At 33.6% G+C, this 23622-nt stretch overlaps 2 protein-coding genes across 10 annotated transcripts in view; both read left to right on the top strand.

The window, feature by feature from the left end:
• The window catches only part of LOC141447530 (lachesin-like), an 860405-nt gene extending 849566 nt beyond the window's left edge, over nt 1–10839 (top strand). For all 7 annotated transcript variants that reach the window (XM_074115178.1, XM_074115176.1, XM_074115181.1 and 4 more), the window contains one exon: nt 3089–10839. In XM_074115178.1, the coding sequence (XP_073971279.1) occupies nt 3089–3201 (113 nt within the window). In that variant the 3' untranslated portion in view covers nt 3202–10839. The remainder of the gene's footprint in view (nt 1–3088) is intronic.
• A 626-nt stretch (nt 10840–11465) lies between these two features.
• On the top strand, nt 11466–23371 carry LOC141447529 (uncharacterized). Of its 3 annotated transcripts, XM_074115172.1 has the most exons (8): nt 11466–13797; nt 14022–14112; nt 14932–15101; nt 15421–15534; nt 16249–16399; nt 17519–19343; nt 19790–19897; nt 22713–23371. In XM_074115172.1, exons 1-3 carry the CDS (start codon nt 13778–13780, stop codon nt 14995–14997), a joined length of 177 nt encoding a protein of 58 aa, XP_073971273.1. In that variant the 5' UTR covers nt 11466–13777; the 3' UTR covers nt 14998–15101; nt 15421–15534; nt 16249–16399; nt 17519–19343; nt 19790–19897; nt 22713–23371. The 3 variants fall into 3 exon arrangements, with proteins under 3 accessions (XP_073971273.1, XP_073971272.1, XP_073971274.1); XM_074115171.1 differs by lacking the exon at nt 14022–14112; XM_074115173.1 differs by lacking the exon at nt 15421–15534.
• Nucleotides 23372–23622: the final 251 nt, after the last annotated feature.

The following is a 23622-nucleotide window of genomic DNA, read 5'->3' as shown; positions in this document are numbered from 1 at the left end:
TATAACCGCCTAACATACTTTACTGTAAATTTCTCATATTAACCATTAAATAAAATCCAAGGCCTAGACGGGGTAATCGAAACCACTAACCAGCAATGCATCTTAGCTTTGCGGGTCTAGCCTATAACCGCCTAACATACTTTACTGTAAATTTCTCATATTAACCATTAAATAAAATCCAAGGCCTAGACCAGGGGAATCGAACCCACTAACCAACAATACACCTTAGCTGAGCGGGTCTAGCCTATACCGCTCGGCTACCGTGGATCCTGGTGAATTTTGTGCTAACAGCGGAAATGGGAATGAAGGCTTCAAGTGTTTCTTTGATCTTTTGTAAGAGAAAAATACAATTTTCCCTCATATTATTGAAGAAATATTTCGCAACCAGAGACCTCTTTTTAAACGATCTTAAACTTAACAACAATTAAAATTTACATCAAACTGACTTTTTTTTTCTTTAAAAAAAAAAAACATGCTGCGACCAAAAATGTGTGGGAGGATAAAAAGTTTAAGTGGTCTCAACTGAATCCAAGACTCATGCAAGTCCTTGCGGTTATCCCTAACAACACGAACAGCATTAACATCGTGGGGTATACCCCCTAACTTTTCACAGAATATGCACAGGAACAGTAACTCTTGTTGTTGATCTTAAAACTTGTATTTCCGGTGACAAATTGAAATTGAAAATAAGCGTGTAATTAAAGTACTTACTATTTTTTTACAAAAGTTTGAGGGAAGTACGGAAATAGCAACAAATTATGTTTCAGTTGTACAAAGCTTAATCTACTTCCATCCTTTGAAGATGTGTATCTCCGTTAGCGTATTCAGAAAAATTTGCAACTTACAAATTTTTGGTTGTTACGAAGGAAAATTCAACAATACTTGCCTTTTTTTTTTATTCGTAGTCTAAGTTTGTCTCTTCGTTACAATAAAACGATCTTACATGATGCCAGTCTGTTACATACACACACATTTATATATATATATATATATATATATATATATATATATATATATAAAGGGAGGAAAGAAAAAGTATATCGTATATTTGGTATGTTATATGTTCGAAAAAAAGATTGACAACATTTCAAGGTGTCTATTTGTGCGCTCCCGCGTACGTACAGCGGAAACATGGTCTCATTATTACAGTAATGGCACGCTGTAACCCATACCTCTCTCCACTCACTTCTTCCTTTTGTGTATGTGTTCACTTGAGAAGTTTCCATTGTAGCCGGATGTTGTGCCTCTTTAATATGACACCAGTAGAATGTGTATCTCTACTGCAAAAAGAAATTTTAAAATGTAAATATTTGTTTTCAAAGTAATTGGAAAGTGTTATATTATTTTTCCATTTTTATATATCTTGGAATAATACAAAAAAATATTTGAATAATTGAAAAATTGTAATGAAAACCCTAGAAAATATGGTCCAACGATTTTTCTCTTACTGGAAAATCTCGAGAGTCTTTTTAACATTTCTGTTATGAAAAGTCCATTCAGGCTTCTGGTAAAGGAATTCACTACAAAAATGGTACTTCAGCAACATTGGGAAGGGAATAAACCCTTCTTCCGTTATATGAAAGATAGGATCGAATATTGTACTGAAACAGCACGTTAGAGTGAAGCGTAACCATTCCCTTAGCTCTCATCAAGTGCGCCCTTATTCAAAATTTTCCGAATTCTTTTCACCAAACTGAGTTAGTTTATACAGGAAATCCGGTCCAGGTTACCAATAAACATGCGTGCTTAGACCGGATAAAGCCAACGATACGATCCTGCACTGCGGAAGTAACCATATTTTCAATTTGTAATTCTTCTTCTTCTTCATCCTTGGCATTACAGCCCATGAATGGCCGCCCACTAGCCTTCTCAATGTTCCAACCGAATTAAGGTTTTTATAGGTCCTCGGTTCAACGCCCAATCTCGTGGAAGGACCTTGGATTTAAAGTGTTAACTCCTTTAGCGAAAGCTGTCTCCTAGAGAAGGTAACCCTTGGGTATGTAGTGCATATGCTTTCGTGTGTATGTTTAAGATAATGTGGCTGGCTTCACTGCACAATAAAAGTGCATGGAGTGCACTTTGCTAAAAACCTGTGTGTGATTTCATCACCTCAGAAAGCCGCATGCAACAGCGATCCTCTGCGAGATTCAATTTGTACTACTTAATTAATTCGAGAATTTAAAAATGTACATACCTACTATTAATCATTCACCGTCCATATTGATTATGAACATTTCTTATTTTTAAAACGAGAGAATATTTCTTTTAATAATTCATTTGTGGCATTTTACGCAATAAATTAAAATAAAAAATAAATGTTCGGATTTTTCTACATATTAGTGCATCTTTGAGCCAGATAAAGCTACTTATTTATCTTTTAAGATCCCCCCACTCCTCCAGTTTCCATTTTCTGTAATCCACAAGGCTGTGGATTATCGATAATTTATTAGTACATATGGGAAAAAAAAAAATTATTTCACTTCCACCAGATTGGACGAAAGCCAGCTGGTGTTGACCCATACAGGAAATCGTTGGACATTTCCCTTTTTTTTTGCGTGGTGGTGGGGGGGTGTGTGTTTTTATTTATTTTTATCCTTAATTTTCTTTTATTTTCTTGTTTATCGGGGTTTCCAAAACAAGAAAATCATAAACCGAAACTAACTTTTTTTTTTTACATGTAACTAAACTCGAGAATAGCCAGGACTATTGGGTTCTAAAGGAAGTTGTGTTTTAAAGGAAGGAAGGAATGGGAGGTTCCAAAAGGATGTTTTCTATTGGTTTATTGAGGTTGTTGGATTTTTTTTTTTTTTTTTTTTCTTGCCAAAATACTACAAATTGTGCATGCTTATGCCTGTTCAAACCTGCACAAATTTCTCTCATTTTGTTTTCATCCATCTTGAGAGACTCTTTTCTTTAACCCTGCTGAACATTTGTTTTCTACTCCTTTCCTGTGCTAAACACCTGCAATCTCGTTGACAATAAAAGAACAAAAAACAAAAACAAGATGGCTGCCATCATCAAAATTTTACACCAATTAAAATCCTGCACTGAGTGTATTTACTTTCTCCTTTTTTTTTTCTGGTTTCAGGTGACAAAATGGCGGCCATCTCTCGCCGGAAATCCTCTTCATCGGGAGCGATTATCTCAGCAGCAGTCTGGTACATAGCACTACCGGTGCTATTGCACAGGACGACAGCGTAGATATCTTCTGATAATGTATTTTATTTTTTATTAATTTTTATTGTTTTTTTTCCCCTAAAACTTTTCCCACAAAAACCAGAATTTTTGGACCTTACCCTCCAAAAATCCCTAAAACTTGAATTCTAACTGTTCATCCTGTATATTATACTGTAAATTCTACTTTTATTTTTAAATAGAAATAATTATTAAAATCACTAATATTAATATTAAAATAAACAAAATCAACAAACTTTGCCCCCCCCCATATTTTGGAGTGTAAGCACAAGAAACTGGTAAAGAAGAACACAAGCTACAAAGTGGCTGTTTTAGTTTTAAGCACAAATAAAAATTCTATTTGTTCCCCCCTCCCCCCCCAAAAAAATCCCACAAATATTTGTGGGAAAGAATTTTTTTTGTACTTTCTAGGATTTTATTTTTTAATTTTTTTTTTAATGAATTAGTGTGTATGTGTATATCTATGTATGTATGTGAGTATGTTCTTGTACATATTATATTAAAAAAAAAAAATTATATATTTAAACAATTAAAAGTAATTAATTGTTAATTAAATTATTAATTACTTTGTTTAAATTAATTAATTTGTGTTAATTAATTCGGCTCAGAAAACTACCTGTTGTAATTTTTTCTTTCTTTCACCCCCCTCTCAAAAAAACCATTAAATTATAATATATAAATAAGTAATTAAAATAGATATATAATTTTTCTTACATAAGAAAAACATCAAAATATATTTTCTTCGAGCTTAAATCGTTTAAGGATTGAATTTTTAAAAAATATAATTAAAATATGGGATTATGAATAATTAAAATTAAAAAAAAAACTTGTAAATACAAATGAAAATTATTTTAGATTTTTTTGTTTCAATTTTGTTTTTAATTTGTTAATTATTTCTTTTAGTTGGAAATCGATCTATGCAGAATTCATATAATTTATTTTTCTGTTTTAATATGAATTTAATTGCTAAAAATTTGAAGTATAATGTGGTCAGTTGTGAGAATTCAGGATTCGATCTTTGTTTAGGCTCAAAAAGTGACTTCAAAACATGATGAAAAGTGGTTGAATCTTCATGGAGGTTTTACCTTGGGCGAGCCCTTTACATCAAGGTATTGCAGCTGACTGAGGCCCTTTAGATACCCTTTAGTAGTCTGATCGCTGCTTATATATAGTAAAAGGTACAGAGAGGCTTACTTAACAAGTTATTTATTTTTTTTTTTTAATGATTTAAGGTGCGTCCAACATCTGAAAGGTTATTGGCACCCGGAGCTTTTTTCAGTGCAGTGCCGGCAGTGACTGGACAGGTGTTCTCTCGTTACAGACAACACTGTCCATCACCGGACAGGTAAGAGCTGTAAGAAGCTCACTAGGAAAAGAAAATCTAAGGGTCAGCTGCTGGATTCGAACCTGGGACTTCCGCGTGGGAATCCAATATGCGTATTATTATTATTATTTTGCGATATGGTCTCTAGTGAAGTGATTTCATGACCGCAACTTGTGATTGGAACTCACTTCAATCAGGATGAAAGAACAGTTTCTTCTTTTATCGTGACCAGTGGCTCCAGGATAATCAATTCATTCCTGTGAAGATGTTCACTAAATCTAATGTGTGTCCTTTAACCCCTTAACGTGCACGCTCGAGTTAACTCGAGCGCGCTAAATTGGCCAAACTGTGCACACTCGAGATAATTCGAGCGGCGTTGTACTTTATGCTGCTATAATTTTTCACACTCGAATATAATCGAGAATTGAAAATAATGTGAAAGCAAAGAAAAGCTATCGTTTTATAGATATTTATCATTTACATGGGATTGCAAGCTATATACACTTACTTAATCGTATAAAATATAGCGGTTTTTTTCAAAAATACTGTGCATTAAGGGGTTAAGAAGACCAGATTCTAGACTAATCTGGATTTTTTAAACCTTAATTTTTTTTATTCAAGATCTTGTTTTCCATCAATTCGTCGCATACCATGCTCGATTCCTAGCATTGTTGTCCATTATTTCGTATGCTTCTTCCACAGCCACTGCTTAGACACCTTTCTTTATTTGGTGGTTTAGAGCAGGCTCTGTACTATTGACTGGGTTTTCTGGCCAGTTTCATCTTAGACCCTCAAAAGGGCTACCCTGTCAGCCAAAGGGTACGTACCTCCTCACCCGAAAAGATGGAAAACATCCTGTATTTGAGCCCTACATTTCAGTTTCTTTTCATTTTTAGGACTTAATTTCAGCCCTGGATTTCAGAAGAGGTTCAATTAATTTTCAATTAATACTTCTAGGTTATTTTTTTCCGTGGAGTCCTTGTTCTTTAAAATCACACCATAGGAAATAACAGTTCGAAACTGTATGTAGCTCGTCTAGGTTAATAATAATCCTTAAAAGCTTGCATTAGGACTCACGGCAAAGATGTTTCTAGATTTTTTACTTTCAGATTTTCCCAGTTTTGTCCTTAGAGGGTAAAAAAGATGGAGCTTTAAGATATTTAAAGAAAAACATTTTCTGAAAAATTCTTTTTAAGCTTCAGGTTTTTCTTTTCTTTTTCACATCAATTCTTTTTATTTTTTTATTACTTCATCCTTAGTTTTAGGTTGCTCAGAATTTTCTTTAAACGTCAGGCTCTATAATTTTCATTCCCTTTTTATCATAATAATGCGCGTTACTCATTAGGAAAAGGTTTTTCTACCGCGATTAAAAGGAGGTTCTCATTCATATGTACACACAAAAAATATGTTGGAAAATGCTACATACAGTCTCCATCTTGGGTATCTTGCCATTCTATAACTTCTGTTCCTTTTAGTGTTCTAGTTTTCTTGTTCAGTTCATCCTTATTTAATAAGAGTTTAACTGGAGAAGTTTAGAAAAAAGAGAAAGAAAATGAAGAGGTTCCAGGCTGAGAGTGAAACTGGAGGAGAATCGCCGAAGGCTGTGTTCTGTAACATTTCCACTCCCTCGTGTAATGTGCTCTTTATTCAACTCCAGAAGTTTTTTTCTTAAAAAAAAAAGAAAAAAGAAGAACCCTGGAACGACTCTTTTAGTCGTTTTCCTTGGCAAATAATGAGGATATTATAACCCATCCTCCTCAGGAACTTCTTCGTCATCTTCTTCTTCCCAGCTACGCAGCAATCAGTTGAAGAAAGAATGAAAGATTTTTTTTTTTTTTGGAGGTCTTTAGCTGGAAGGCAGTCACGAGTTTTTGTAGCAGTAGTTGGGGGGGGGGGAATGTAGTTTCTTGGAATAGTTTTGCAATCAAGTAACCACTGGTGGTTAGCTAGGCAGAAGATCAGATGATTTGATCAGCTGTTAAAGAACATATTGTAAAGTACACGTAAGATTGGTACTGTATACGTACAGCCTAACTAACTCAAGTATACATAGTGAATGTGAATGAAGAGATTGATAACAGCATCATGAATGATAAAGAATTATCAGTTGTATCCTAGCTAAATCCTTTAAAGCAGTGCTTCCCAATCCTTTTTATGGTCCAAGGCACATTAGTCAAGATACCAAATTCTGTGGCGTCTTATAGATTAGATTCTGAGGCAAGTAGTTTCGGTGCGTTTCCGCGAAAACCATAGAACAGATCTATGTACTTATTGAACCCCTCTTTTCCTCTTTGGCTTCAGCAAATCTGGCCTCAACTCTCTTTAAGTAATAAGTCTTACTTTTATTAAAATGAATACAAACAATTAATACAAACAAATTCTGCATAGATCGAAACTGAAAATAAAATCAAGATCGCTGAGATTTTTTTTTACATAAACGGATCCCCTTCTCTGTTACATACACACACACAAAAAACTAATTTATGTTTGCTAACATATTAGCAAACATAACGTATTGTATTAATTAAAAAATTAATTATAAAATTAATAAATACAAAATTGAAAATTAAAAAATAACAAATTTAATTAAAATTTCTAATTACTTTTATTTTTATTTCGGATTTAATTAATTAATTTTTTTTTGTACAAAAAAGAAAGGTTTTTTTATAATAAATTAATTAAATATTTATATATAAATGTTTTATAAATAAATAAAAATATGTATTTCCAAACTTGTAAATATAAAAAAAAAACAAAATAATACGCTTTCCCAACACCCTTCCTCCTCCTCCTCCACCCGAGAAAACACGCCCTGTTTTCTGCCCTATTGACCAAATTGTAGGCCCTTTTATTATAAACCATAGATACATACATAAATTCTACTATTTAATTTTTCTCCTCAAACAAAAAAAAAAAAGAAAAATATAATTCCTTTTTAATTGGGTTTCCCTACTCTCCTGGAAAATTCCTTCCTTTAAAATATTTCAATGAAAAGAGATAATTTTTAGAAAAGTCTAAAGGCTCATCAAAAAGAAAAAAAAATGGCGGAGTTTATTAATAATTACCTACAATTTAATAGGAATAAATTATTTATAATTAATTGGATAAATTAAATTAATTTGTTAATTTAATTAAATTAATTAATTTTTAACAAAATAATAAATAAAAACAATCGCTCATTAGGTTGCCAATTTTGTTATACCTAATTAAACAAAATATTATAATTATTAAAAAAAAAATATAATAATTAAATTACAATAAAACTAATTAAAAATTAATTAGTTGTTTCACAATAAAAAAAATTTAAAACAATTATAAATATATACATATATATATATATCTTCTTCTGACTGTGTCATTAATTTTGTTTGAATTTAAACAAATTTTTAAATTTTGCAATTTTAAATGAATACAAAATATTTAAACAAAAATTATTGTACATATTTCTGAACAAAAAAAGCAAAAATATTGATGTAAGAATTCTGTTTAATGCTCGTGAATTTAAATTTGGAATAAAATGTTATAAAGTGAGAACTTATAAATAGGGTACAAAATTTTTGTAGTATGGTTCGTAAACCAAACCAAAAACAAATATCCAAGAATTTGTTGGGAAAAAAATTGGGAATAGTCCCTTCAATTTGGGACAATTGGTGTTAAGTACGAGATCATTAAAAAAAATTGGATCAAATTATTGGGAAAAACCTCAAAGGGGGGAAAAGAAAATTAAGAAAAAAAACAAAAAAGTGTTATGGAAAAATTCTGGCTTATGTTTTCCATTTCTTCTCATAATTTTGATCAATCAAAAAATTTGGGTTTTTTTTTTTTGTTTTGAGCAGTTTGGGGAGTTGCTTAATTTTTCTGTGAGGTTTCTTTTAGAAATGGGTTTCCATCTTTCATGGCTCCTTCAAGTCTGAATGATTCCCTATTTTTGTTTCAAATGCTCTTTCTTAGATGATAAACTAGAGTCCAAGATTTCCTCTTCCCCCCCCCCCCATTCAAATCACGGGACTTGTCTTTTGTTTTAAGCATTATCAAAGTATACACAGAATTGGGACTAAGTATTAATTTCTTAAGATTGAGTCCAAAGACCCAAGACTTTAAGAAAGCTCTATGCAATTTTTTTTTTTTTTTTTTTTTTTATAAGTTTTGCTCAATTTATTCTTGCGTGTTAAATAAAGTTTTTCGCAAAAATTACAAACCAAAAACCCTATTTTCCGATCCTCATTTAAAAAGAAAGAAAAACGAATTCTACTCTCTAGTTTATTTTCCATTTTCCTTCGTTACTTCCTTTCAACGTCCATCTAAAACAAAATGTGTAATTATTATGAAAAATAATTATAAATATAAATCTATTAAAATAAATAGATATTTATATACCATTATATTGAATTATGTATTGGAAATTTTAAAAAATTATTAAACACACTGTCCAGGCACGTTTGTACATGTCAGTATTTATATTAATACACGTTGTTTATAATAAAAAGAAATATATATAAACATATTACGTTACAAAAATATATATATATATATATAAAAAGGACTACAACAAAAAAAAAAACAAAAACTGGATTTAAAAAAAAGGGGGAGTACAAAGTGAAGAATCGGAAAAACAAGCTGATCCAAAAATAAAAATTTTTAAAAAAAGGTATCGATTTTATCTGGTGTGCTAATTTTGAATAGATCGATAAAAAAAAGATCTGATAATCGTGTAGAACAATTTTATCCGAAAGCAGATCTTCTTTTATCTCTTGAAAGTTTCGAAAAACTAATTTATTTTTTTTTTTTTAATAGTTTCAGTTCTTTGGTTTCAAAGCTCCGTCGTATCTACTTTGGAAGAATATGTTTTGTTGGGAAACATCTCCAGGATGTAGCTAATTTTCAATGGAAGATAGACTATGGTTACTCGCTGCCTATGCTAGGATAGCCTATGGATACTCGCTGCCTATGCTGGGATAGCCTATGGCTACTAGCTGCCTATGCTAGGATAGCCTATGGTCACTCGCTGCCCAATGCTATTCAACTATGCGGTCAGATTTTATAGGAAATTCTTCATGGCAATAGCTGCTTCAATCTTACCCAAACAATCTGAACAACTTGATGGTAACATTCAAACATTTTTTTTGTAATAGAAATCGCGGGTAGATCACGTCATACCAAAGCTCTCTCTCTGCAAACCCATGCTTACCCAAGCATAAGGAAGTGGTGGCTATACCAAATTTTGCTTGAAGTCTCACTCGTCTCCATAAGGTTCAAAGCCTATTTTGTGAGGTAAAGATTCTCTATAATGTTTAGATGATTTGTTTCTAACTTATGTGCTGTGTGTACTGTAGAAATCCGGGTAGATTGGCAGAAAAAAGTAAGGTGTCGTTGGTTAGACTAATATTTGATATTAACCAGGATAACTGATCCTTCGTTTCACGTTATACGGGCTAATCAGGAGCTATGGAATTTTGTGCATTTGTACAAGCCCCTGGGTAGGTGTAGAGAAGGATACAGGATGCAAAGCTCACCTGGAGGAAATTTAAATACAAAGATCTGGTAAGCTCACACTCCACCTGCTTGGGTAACCTGCTGATACTGAGCGGCACTCAGTGCCTGGGTCCCAGTAATAAGACTGTTCAGGGAATTTCTTCCCAGCTGAAATAAGAGGTGTCCATTTATTCACGACAAAACATGTCGTGTCTCACTGTTTTTTGATTGGTCCGTTTTATGGATAGGTCTTTTTCCTGAATTTTGTTAAACTTTGACCAAAGACGATTCGTTTTTTAATTGCTCATTTATTTGCTCAGACAATTTCCTCTACTTACCTTGTAAGGATCCTTGGTCTTTAAGCAGCTTCAGTTACACACACACACAAAAAAAAAGAAGCTTCTTCTGTCAGCTGAAAACAGATGAAAATTAAGCCCGGTACAGCTTTTTAGGACTTTGAAAGGGACTAGTCAGTCTTCATTTCTAATTGATGAGGTAACTTTTTTTCTTTTTTCTTTTTAAAATAAAAATATCTCAAAAGGCTTTCCGCTTTTCCAATATGTCGGCACACAATTTGAAATCATTACCTTTATTTTAAAAAAAAAAAAATTTACTTTTTGAACAGTATTTCTATTGAGTACATAAACTTAAAATATGATAATTAAAAAAAACAACAAAAAATTGAACTACGATCCAAAGATAGATTTGGTAAAATAAATTTGAAGGTATACAGGGTTTACCTACAAAATGCTTTGTGTACTAATGTGGCGAAAAAAGTCGAAATTAAAGAGGTAAAAAATTTAGGATTGTATTTTGTTTTTTCTGCGTCATTAAAAAAAAAAAAAGAAGCGTCACAAATAAATCCCAAATTTTGAAAATAAAGAAAGTAAAAAAAATTTATATATACAAAAATAAGATGTTTAAATATATCATTTACAATGATACAAAAAAATGATACAAAAAAAGAGTTTTGTTAATTAATTTTTTTTTTTGTAAAAAAAAATTAATTATAAATATATTATAAAAAACATAAACCTACTGTTATGTGTATAAATAAATAAAGAGAGAAAGAGAGAGAGAGCGAAAAAACAGTGTTGCCATCCCAGTATTTAGGTATAAAAACAAAATTTACCTTTTTTTTTCTGGCTCTCAACAAACAAAAGTTGGTGTAGCTGGTGATGGCTACTGTTTTCGGCCAGTCGTACTGTCATTTTCGTTTTTTTTTTTTTATAATTATTTTAAAAAATAAATTATTCTAAAAACAATAAAGTGGAAAAGAAAGATGTGTAAAAGATACTGTAAATTTTATTAGTACTATAATAAAAAATAAATTTGAAAAATAACTATGTTAATTTTATGTTTGCAAGCCTTAATTAGTTATTGTTTTATTCCTTTTTTAGTTACAGCATGGTGAATGTAGAATTGCGAGGTAATTCAATAGTGCAACTGACGACACGCTCAATACAATTTAGCGTTCAATTTAGAACATACATATTAATGATTATAAAATGAACACATCTTTTTTTTTGAGGGGGACTTTAAGTTGGGGAAGTCCTCCTGGGAACTATGGTTAGTAACCAAGTATTACCGAGTATACTTGACTTATCTCTAAATATGTTAGAACAATTTTTGACTTTGATGGGGACGAGATGGTGTGTAGGGATAACTGTTGACTTCTCTGGATTAGTTTATTTATTTGCTTTCTAATGCTAGGATTACGTTCTCAGGGACGGCAAATTCCAAGCTTGCTTCGTATGATCTCAGTTCGTTCAAATTAGGCTTTGAGCTATACCGAGAGGACTTATGGGGGGGGGGGGGTAAATTTGCCCCCATTGCACATATATATTCAAGGCGTTGCAAAGGCCGTTGTCATTAGGCTTATGACAGGACAAGCCCCCATTACCGTTAGGCATGGAGGAGCGTATCAAGAGTTATATGAGGAGCTGGAGGCCGACCCAATTCTGGGCCTGCCCTCGGACTTTATGACTCCCAAATATAACTTCTACAAGCCTTTCAAAGTCTGTATTGGGGACCGGGAGGCTTGGAAAAGTGGACCCCCAGTTGTGGGAGATTCAATGTGGTACACAGATGGCTCCAAGTTGGAGGAGGGAGTAGGAGCTGGAGTGTACGGGGCGAAACCGAAATGTAGCTTTTCGGTTAGCCTAGGAAAACTAGCTACAGTTTTTCAGGCTGAGCTAGCTGCAATTAGGTTCTGTGCTACCGAGATTAAAGGGCGAAGAATTATTAACTCTAAGGTCGTAATTTTCTCGGATAGTCAGGCTGCTCTACGGGCAATTAGTTCCTACCAGGTCAATTCAAGGCTGGTTTGGGACTGTCTGGGTGCCCTGAAGGAAATTAGTGACCAGAATATGGTCTTTTTAGTTTGGTTACCTGGACATTCAGGACACAAGGGGAACGAAGTGGCAGATTTATTGGCCCGGGAAGGCTCTGCGGGACACTTCGTTGGCCCGGAGCCCTGCTTTGGGGTTTCGAAATGTGTTAAGTCTGCGGCCATCAATGCATGGGTGCAGAGTAAGGCTCAGGAGTGGTGGCTTGCTACCACTGGGCTGCGACAGGCGAAGGAGTTCATCAGAGGCTACTCGCCGAGGCTGACCGCAGAATTAATCCGTCAAGGCCGTGGGGCTATAAGGATAATTGTAGGCCTATTAACGGGCCACTGCAGGCTCAGAAAGCACATGCATCGCATGGGCCTGGCAGATGATAGCCTTTGTAGGTTCTGTCAGGAAGAGGAAGAAACGGCACTACACGTGTTGTATCAGTGTGAGGGGCTCGTATGGCTAAGGATGTTACTTCTCGGGGAGGAAAAACCAAGGCCTGAGAGCTTTACCCAGGAGCCACTCTCCAGAATTAAGAGTCTGATTAAACGGACGGGTCTGGAGGGTGAGCTCTAAAGTCGGGGAGCCACAATAGATCCATAGGGGTCGCGGTGGCGCAGGCCTTGAGGCCACCCAAATTTAATCTAATCTAATCTAATCTATGGGGGGGGGGGCTTATGGACATTGAGTTTGCGTATCTGTACTTAGTTAACGTTTGGAAAACAATAGAACCCTTTTAGGCTTTACTCCCCTTTCGTATATTCTATACTAAATTCCCATCTCGATCCGTATATCCACATATCTTCTGTAGCAGATCTTGTTTTCTTCCTAAACTTCACTTTTATAGTGCTTATAAGAGTGGTGCGTTATCCAAGCGATTTAAAAGCTTGAGGTCCGCAATGCTTGGTATGGAAAATGCATGGTAGAAATTGATTCGATTCTCCAGTTTTAAGGATTGTTGATGGCTTTGCCAAGAGTGGTTAGTAGATTTAAACAGATTCAGTTATTTAGTTCAAATAAACATTCATCTAAATTTAAAGTTGAAAAATAGTTATTGAATTGAATTACTGTGATAATATAGTAATTTAAATAGTAATTACTGTATTAAAAAATTATTAAATGTTATATACCTAATAATTTGAATATTAATTATCAAATAAGAAACGATCTCCGTACTCAAAACACAATCATATGTTTATCATTCAAGAAGGCTCCTGCAAAATGGCTACCATTGCAGTTACGAGTATCTGGATGTAACCACCACAGTGTAGAACCTACAAACGGATCCCATTACAATTACACCTACGTAATAACATTCAGTAGTATCATATCATTCGCTATGAGGCAAGGTTTGGCAAATAGAAAATGTCTAAGCTTTCATGAAGCCAAGTTTTCAATTGCTTCACTCAAGAAACCAAGAGTTCCAGAAACTAAAAGAAGAAGATGATTGATGCATGATGAGGTTAACATGTAAGTGGCAAGTTTATTAAATAAGAGTGCATGAAGTTAACTTACAACAATATCTTTATATTAATTTTCGCGGAAATCTTGTGCCGAAATTTGGGTTAATGCGTAATGAGGGTCTTATAACTGAGTGCTTTGTGTGTATTTCAAAAGAACGTAAAACTTAAATTGAATAAAAGCAAGAAAACAATACCGATAGTCTACTTATATTTTTCCAATTCAAATTTTAGTCAACCACCAAAGGATGGTATTAATTTTGGGAGCAAACCGGGATCTTATAAAGAAAACAAAACTCCAGAAATTACGCCCCTTACTTTCAAGGTAGGAAAACGTTTTGAAAATAATTGCAAAATGAAAGGGAAGTCCAATTATTATTAATTAAATTTACATTTATATATGTAGTGTTTGTACATAACTTTTGAACTAAGCAAATTAACCTAGCCTTAATTAGTCTATCGTATGGTTTCCTTTCACTAACGAAATACTGTTTAATGTAAACTTTGATGATAATAAGATCGCGTTTATTGTAAACAGTAAAGACGACAAACTGTTGAAAGTGAACTAGCGTTGAATGGTGCGGCAAGATTCTTCCCTCACTAGCAATCTCTCCCTCATCAACACTTAATTATAAGTAAATATTTGCTTCAGTTTATATTCAAAAGGGGGAAACCGTGTGATAAACAGCAATAATAAGTGAAAAAGAAGTATGAAGTGTGTAAGTGATCGTCAATTGTATGCTTCTGTCATTTTGTGATTATTGTGCACATTTTGTTTCTACTTTCATTTTTTGATTTTATACAAACTTTGTTGGTTTTTTTTGTCACAGTGATCTTTGCCCAAAGCATGCAATTTACAGTCGTATAATTTTTGCTTAAAAAGTTTTATAATACCTCTAACACATCTTATAATGTCTTGAACTGTGCACGATCTTAAAATAATATAAATGTAAATTTTCTTTTTGAGGAACCCTGGTTTTTTTTAAAAAAATCAAAAAGGTTATCGCGATGAAGTTCAAATTGAATTCAAGTTCAATCAGTTGGTAGTTCCATACTAAGTTTTTTTTGTTTTGGTCTAAACGAAAATGGGGAAAAAGCGTCTTCAATAACGAAGTCACATTCAGAGACCATTGTGTTGTTCTAGGAAGGAATGTTAGTACGCAGCGCTCAAGATATCCTTATCTCATGGAAGCCACGAAGCAGCATGTAGTAGAAGAGTGGCAATCATGATGAAGAAAGAAGGGAAAGAGGCTGCGCTATTCCTCAAATTGTATATTGGAAAAGATAGGGCTGGTTTTTTCCACCAACATATAGGTAAATTAAGGCGTTAGGAGCCAACTGTAATTGTGCGATACCAATGTGTTGGTTTTTTCCAGCCCTCATATAAAGTATTTGGTTATTGTGCAAACAAGACCACCAAAACAATAAATAAATAAATATTTTTTTAATTATGTGGATAGATTTCACAGTTTTAATTATGTGGATAGATTTCACAGTTTTAATTATGTGGATAGATTTCACAGTTTTAATTATGTGGATAGATTTCACAGTTTTAATTATGTGGATAGATTTCACAGTTTTAGATCCATAATTTTTGTTTTATTTTATTATTTATTACGGTGTTTATTTTAAGACGGCTCAAATGCATTTCATGCTTAAACGATTGATAAGACCTCCTCAGATACAGAGAGCAGTTGATAACCCCCAGGCTAACCTGGCTTGGGAGCCAGAGGAGGCACCTTTGAAGGTACAGTACATGCTTCACAAGTTGAGTAGAGTGCATTATTTGATAAATTAATGAATAAGTTTGATCCTTTACATGAAAGATATTGATCACACTTAAATATGTGGCAGAAGGTTTCCAATTTTTTTGGTAATTAAACGCAAAATTACCAAATAATTATTAAAGCTTGTTTGTAACAGTTGTAAAATTAATTTTTAGCCATTTTGTGTATGCTTGAGAACATCTAAAGCTCTAACATTTCAATCACTCGGAAAACGACTTAGTTCCCGATATTAAGAAAAATACTACCTTTACTGCCTTGGCAATATTTTTAGTAGAAAGGGGATGAAAAAATACATAAAAATGACCTATCGCGTGCTCTTTTTTCTCTTTGATAACAAGTTGAAAAACTGAAATATGATTAATAAGTATCCAGATTTTGAAATGGCCTAGCACCTTTAATTTTAAAGATATGGAATTGCGGTTTCCGGTTTCTTTCATAACTTTTTGTACTCTTTAAAAGTGTGTAAATGAAAATGGGGGTCAACTGCGAACCCTCACTTTTGGTCGCGCGACAGCCGCGTATGCGGGCAGGAATCTAAAATCAAGTCACATATTCTGAAACTAGAGGTGGCGAGCAACAAATTTTTCCTCTACCATTTTTTGCTCAGATTAACCGTTTTAGCATGAAATGCATTTGAGCCGTCTTAAAATGAACACCCTGTATATTTGTTTTAGATAGTGCTGGGTTACACATACCTCTAAAGTGTCAAATCAGTACAAAGTACGAGTTCCTTTTATATAGCAATTATGGAAATAAAATGAATGGTTAAACATATAAAAAGTTTTATGAAAATTTCTTTGCTTCGGATGAACGAATTTCCTCAAGGTATTTATTTATTTTATTTTATGTTTGTTTTTTAAGTTTACCTGGGAAAGTTTATTTTCCGGTGATGATGTACTTTAGACTTCATTTTAAATTATTATTGAAATCAAACGTTTGAGGAAAACTATAGAACTCTGTCACAGAAAGCAGTGTGGATGTTCATACTAGGACTATTCGATAAGGAAAGCTGTTAAATTTGTTTGTTTTAAATTAAAAAAGGAATAAGTGAATTTAATAAAATTAAGAATTCAACAAAGGACAAAGATTTTATTTTATTATTAAAAAGTACTAGAACTTTGCTAGATCAAGGAGGAGTATTGAAAACAAGAATACCGGGGTGTAATACTAAACAAGCTTTGTGCTATATATGTGGAGGGGTTTTGTGCTTTATTTCTTAAACCCCCCCTTCCAGCAGTATAGTTTCATTTAAACATCAGTATTCCTCTTTTATTCACACACAAGCGCACACATTCACATTGTACAGGTATAAGTATACATAGGGCTAAACTTCCATCAGAACTGGGAAAGAGGACTTAAAAGGCACTTGGTGCGTTAAGTTCACCTTGAGCTTTTGCTACCACCACTAAAGGCGCGCTGTGAAACTGGAAGACAGGCTTTTTGTACACATCTGTGTAACTAACACAGGTGTACAGGATTTGAAACAGTTTTGTATTTCACGTCTACAATATCTGTATACATAAGTGTAGTATGTATATAGATAGAACTTGATGTATATAGGTACATCATTACATCAGTTTATTCATAGTGTGTGTTTATTCACACATACACATCCAACACTAAATTTCCTAACAAAGATGGCGACATTAACAGCTGTGAAGTGTAGAGTTACCGGCAATTGAGAGGCACGTGTACAGTGTTACTGCAAAATCATTCTTATTCATAGACAAATTAGAAAAACCAGGGTTAAGAAGTAATATTATGAAATGAAGTAAGTACAAATTTTCTTTCTTTTGACTGGTTGGAGGCGGCTGGTGTGCATTTAAATTTGGATTTTTTTAATTTAAAAAAAGCTGCTTTGCGATTCCAGTAAACGGTTGTGTTAAGTTATGTACTTTATTTTTGAAAGGTTCAGTCACATGTTGCTGTTTTTAATTGTTTTAGAGCAGAGATAGCAGTAAGATTCTCTCTTAAGGGTACACAGTTCACAACGGAACTGTGAGTATAGATGATAGCAGAGATGATAACTGATAGAGTAAAATATAATCGCTGATTGGTGTGCACAACGGAGCTGTGATACATGCAACATGTCCGATAGTGAAGAAGCAACAAAATGGTATATTTTAAAGAAAAAACGCTTTAGAAAATATGTACATCTCATAAATGAAAAACGAAGTACTTAGGGTGTTTTTCTCCATTTATATAATGAACTTAGAAATTATCCGGATCGTTTTTTTGGAATATGTGAGGATGGGTCCACCCACATTCGACTATATTTTAGAAAAAATAAGGTCAAAATTAAGAAAACGTTGGAAAAATTGTCATGGAAATCCTATAACCATAGAAGAAAAACTAGTGATTACTCTTAGGTAAGTAATGGTTTTATTGAGATAAAACAAATAAATACACATACAAATAAATGTAAGCACGATTTAAAAAACAAAATATTGTTTAAAAGTAAATAATAATATAATAACAAAAAATAATGCAGGTTTTCACCAAATGTCTTGAAAAACAGAGGTATTTTGAACAGCAGTCAAATTTGAAGCTCCGATACTGGAGTTCAGCTAGCAGAAAAATGAAATATTTAATTCTATCATCTTTGGTCGTTTATAGTAGCGCGTAGGAGTCACGAGTCGCAGCTTCGTTGTGCACGCTGACATTCGAATGTATTAGGTTTTTCTTTAAGCGCTGATGCATCACTCCATGTCATCTCTGATATCATCTATGCTCACAGCTCCGTTGTGAACGTACCCTTCACTAGTCGCAGCTTCGTTGAGCACGCTGACATTCGAATGTATTAGGTTTTTCTTTAAGCGCTGATGCATCACTCCTATCATCTATGCTCACAGCTCCGTTGTGAACGTACCCTTCACCAGTCGCATCTTCGTTGAGCACGCTGACATTCGAATGTATTACGTTTTTCTTTAAGCGCTGATGCATCACTCCTATCATCTATGCTCACAGTTCCGTTGTGAACGTACCCTAAGGGTGACTCATACGCGCTGCTATAAACGAGCATAGATGATAGAATTGAATTTTTCATTTTTCTGCTAGCTGAACTCCAGTATCGGAGCTTCAAAATGGACGTCGAAAAATTATTTAGTGCTGTCTTTACTCATTATTTTTGGTTATTATTTTATTATTTACTTTTAAACAATATTTTGTTTTTTAAATCGTGCTTACATTTATTTTCATGTGTATTTATTTGTTTGTTTTTTTTCAATAAAATCATTACTTACTTACGAGTAATCACTAGTTTTTCTTCTATGGTTATAGGATTTCCTTGGCAATTTTTGCGTTTTCTTAATTTTGAACTTATTGTTTCTAACATAGTCGAATGTGGGTGGACCCATCCTCACATATTCAAAAAAACGATCCGGATAATTTCTAAGTCCCTTATATAAATGGTGGAATTCGCCAAAAGTACTTCATTTTTTATTTATCGGATGTACATGATATTTTCTAAAGCGTTTTTTCTTTAAAATATACCATTTTGTTGCTTCTTCACTACTTGGACATGTTGCATGTATCACAGCTCCGATGTAGCACACTAATCAGCGATTATATTTTACTCTATTAGTTATCTCTGCAATCATCTATACTCACTGTTCCGTTGTGAACGTACCCATAGGCCTGGGATTTGGGCTTTGATCAAGAGCAAGAAGTGATCATCCGACTTTGGAGGCATGTAATGCCTTGAGTCTCTGAATACCACTAGTTCTGTTCTGTGATTTCCGAATAGTCTGCTGGATGTTATGTTGAATAAGTAAGTTTATTAGTCATTACACTTCTAATTGACATATTTTTAAGGTTTTCTTTTGGCCAACTAAAACTCTTAAGTTTAGGAGGAATAATAATAAAATGGAAGGAAGTTTAAAGGAGAGAGAAAAACAAAACAAAAAAAATCATATTTTGTAAAAGCATCAAAAATATATTTTGTTTAATACAACTATAAACAACGAAAACCACAAAAGAAAGCCAGTTGTTGGTGGACAACTGGACAATATTAAATATGACGTCAAACCTACATCACAAAATGTTTGTAATAAGTTTATCTTGACAGGTTCTGTTACCTTTGCTGTGAAGTAGGTTTTCCTTTCACAAAAAACTAGTATCTTCTCTTTCATGAATTCATTATAGGGGAAAAATTTATTGATAAAAACAAAATTTTAGTAAAAAGAAAAAGTAAGATCCAGTTAATACTTGTTCCAGGTTTCGAGAGTAGGAGATAAGAGGATATTGTTGATAAGATTATCGACACTTGAGGCTAGGTTTCGAGATAAGAACAGTGTTTGTAGAGAAACTTAACGATTCCTTGAGGTAAGTAATCTTTTTCCCTTTCTAACGAGGCTTGGAAAAGGATTTGATTTCCTCAGAAAGCCGGCGGTATTTACCGAAGAAGAATACACCCTCTCTTAGAGTATTTTCTTAGGCTTTAGAAAGAAGGTTTTCCAAACCTCTTGGCTATATTCTGCAGCGATTATTGGGAAAGCAGGTTTGATACCAATCTCCCACTCTGTAGTCCCCCTTTTTTTTTGGCATTGGCTTCCGCCATACAGTCAGCATCGTCTAGGTCTTAACACTAGAATATCACTCACTCTCCATTCTTACTTATAAATACAGTCGCTTCACACATTCATCCCTCTACTATATACAACTATTTACATACAAACTTACAACTAATGGACGGATCAGTACTCTATATTCCTGCCATCCTTAAAACAGCTTAACCTAAATTAAAATCACGTAATCCTTCTCTAATCATTTTCTTCCATTCATTCTAATCGGCTATAACTTTTAAATACACTCCGTATTTCTTTGCTAGGCACTGCTACAGATTTAAGCACATAGATGCTGCTGGTGGAGAATATTAAGTCTTCGTAGCGAAATGGTGCATCTAAATACCTGTATATGTCGTCAAACATTCGTTTCCTTTCTACTACATAACGTGGTCATATCATTATTATATGTTTGAAATCCTCCTCCTCATTGCAATCTACGCAAAGAGGAGAGGACCTTTTCTTGATCCTGTGAGGATACGATCCGCACACCCTTATTCCTGAGATTTTTATCATAGTACTTAACATAGTCCTAATCTGTTCTGTTAAAGGAATTTCCTTGTAGACTAGGTTCCCTTCTTGATCGAGTGAGGAACCGTTCTCAGAACAACTAGAGACCATGAGAAGTGAGTAGCTTTTGTTTTGTTTTTCATTTAAGGTGCGTCAAAATTAGTGATCGGCTTCCAGACGGTGATCCCTCGTTCAAGACAAAACTTTCAATTACTGGACAATGAGCTGTAAATAAGCTGCTAGAAAGAAAAGATCTAAGGGCCAGCAGCTAGATTCGAACCCCGTATCTCTGGACTAGAGATCTAGTAGTATACACTAACCACTGAGCTCTAAACCCTTTCCTTACCAGTGGATCAGTTTTCCCAAAATGTTTATTCGCCGTTCTATCTGGAACTTCTTGGAGAGCCTGGGTAGTTACCAGGTATTTTATTTGAGGGGTGTCTTCCTGAGAGGATTTAGGACGAGCAATAAAAGGAAGGGTCGTGTTAACTGTAGGTTCCCACTTTTTCTTAAGAATTTTCCATTTCCTGGAGGTTTTGTAGAATTTAACTGCAATACCCGGCGTCAAAAATAAATAATTAATAATTAATCCAGGTTGAATTTTGGTGTGACTAGAAAGAAACAAAACTGAGGCTTCTTAACAGAGTAATTCGTACTTCTGATAAACTCACGTCTGTGTCTCTGCGATTGTAATAAATTAAAGATGGAGAGGGCAAATCCTAAAACCAATTTATTAAAATCGTCATGTGCACAATGCATTCTTGACCTGTAACTTGATATAACTATTAGCTTAATGTATCAGTAGAGATAGCCATGCGTTTTCTATTTACATTTAATATAGATAAAACAATATTGGTTTGCCCGATAAATTGATTAAACGTAAATAAAAGAAACATTAAAATTAGAAATCACATTTTTTTGCCTACAGCGATAACCTCTTGTAACAGATGACTTAGGTGAACCCCGAGGTACAGACCGCCTCCTAGAAGATAAAAAAGAAAAGTAAATTGTTTCTCTTAATCAATGCATATGTTAATGACCTTAAATTAGAATAATTCGCTATTTGCTTCCTTAATATGGGATTGACCGTTGTTATCAATTCCAACGTATTACAATAATTTTTGTGTTATCTCACAATAGTACAGTTTTTGATCTAAGAACTAAAATATCTATCTTGTGGTTTTCTTCGCCAAGGATTTGGTGTTGTTAGTTTAAAACTCAAGGTAAAAAGGTATTTACAAAGCTGTTACTTAGTGATAACTAGTAAATATTTTTCTAAAATTGAAGAAAGAAATATTCACCTCTGCAATAATATTTTTATTAACTGCGTAAACATATTTCATTATTGGCATCTTGATGATTTTCATGAAGTATTCCATAGCCTGTTTCGGCATTTACCTGCCTCAAGTTTAAAGTTGCACTTGATGAATGGTAGTTAAACATTTATTGTACTTGTGGGGTTTTAGTGGCATCATCAGATTTTTATCTATGCAAGGGGTGCCCTTCCAATTCCGAAGTTAAGGTACAGTTGTACAGTAGATCCTCAAAAGGTCTTTACTTCTGTTCTAAAATCAAATTTACCAAATAAAATTGATATGCTCAAATAAAATCCTTTAGTAAGAATTCCAAGATTTAAAAGAAACTCTAGTATGAACATTCACATGGCTTTCATCGTCAATTTTTGTGCCAAAATTAGATACTTCAGTGTAATGCTCACGACAATGTTGCCCTAGTTATAGAGAGACTTCTTGCCAAAAATGTAATAACTCCCTTTAAAACCACCCAGTTACCTTCGGATTCGAGTGCGATCATTGAAATATCTGCCTTAGATTTTACGAAGTATAGTACATAGGATAACAGAAAAGTGACTGTTTATCCCTGCTTAGCCTCGAGTTTTGCCTGTAAAGCCTTGGTTGTTACTAGATGTTTGGAGGACAATATAAACTACATTCTTTGAATCTCTTGTACTTTCTTTTTCTAGGCTAATTTTGTATCATTTCAGTTTAATATTATGGTTTAATGATATATGATTTAATATTTCACTAAACTGCGTATTGTTTGTTAAGGTGTGAATACTTTTCGAAGATTCGGAGTATGAAGAAGAGAGATAGGAGTCAGTACCTAGGGAAAGTTGTGTGCGTTTAAACAGAGTTTTTTGATTTGGTGCTGCAGCATCTGAGCTCAGTCATCATCAACGGGATTAGGAAGAGAAAATCTAAGGGCCCAGGAGCTGGCTTAGAACTAGAGATCTCCACGTTTGAATCCAGTATACGCTAGCCACAGAGATTTGTTTCTCTTTAAGGCAAGATGTTTGTTTTTGCAATGCACTCTTAAAAATAAAACGAAGTAATCCATGGAATAAATGAATAAAATGACGAAAAACTGTTTTCAATCCAAACAAAAACATTCTTATTCCTATTTTCTGTCCACTCTTTCAAAGTGACATTTTAAATTGATTTTCATTAACCAAATACATGAATAATTTTTAAACCATTGCAAATTGGTGACCCATTTAATATGAGTTATTTGTTTGTTTAATTGTGGAAAAGATAAAGATAATGCCGGAGAAAAAAATAATCCATAAAATTGCAATGTAAATAATCTCTGTAGTCTTCATTCATTGATTTGTGAGTAGCAGATACAACTATCGCTAAAAGAGCGAGGTCGTACATTGATCTCGTTTTAAATTATTCGTAATTTATAAAGTAAATCTGTTGTAAACACACTGACGTCTTTTTCTTAACAATCATTGCTGTTGCAAATAAAAAAATTTATTCCATCAGGAGTTGTTTTGGTGTGAATAATCCTGTTTATATTAAGAGAAGAATATTTTCTTTGTGCTGTTTCTGAACTATCCACGAATTATAACATCAAATTTACGCAATTCATTGCAAATAAATCGAAATTTCCAGAAGATTCAAACAATTTAAATAGAGCATAAAAATGAACTACTGTGAACGTAATGCATTTTTAAAT

This window comes from Rhodnius prolixus, unplaced genomic scaffold, assembly GCF_049639745.1.
Source record: "Rhodnius prolixus isolate KJV_2025 unplaced genomic scaffold, Rpr scaffold_7, whole genome shotgun sequence".
In the NCBI taxonomy this organism is placed as follows: domain Eukaryota; kingdom Metazoa; phylum Arthropoda; class Insecta; order Hemiptera; family Reduviidae; genus Rhodnius; species Rhodnius prolixus.
The sequence above is the reverse complement of the archived record's forward strand: the minus strand, read 5'-3'. Positions and strand labels throughout refer to the sequence as shown.

Coding starts and splice junctions, on each gene's coding strand:
- LOC141447529 (XM_074115171.1), top strand. CDS start 11,872: ATGACAGGACAAGCCCCCATTACCGTTAGGCATGGAGGAGCGTATCAA.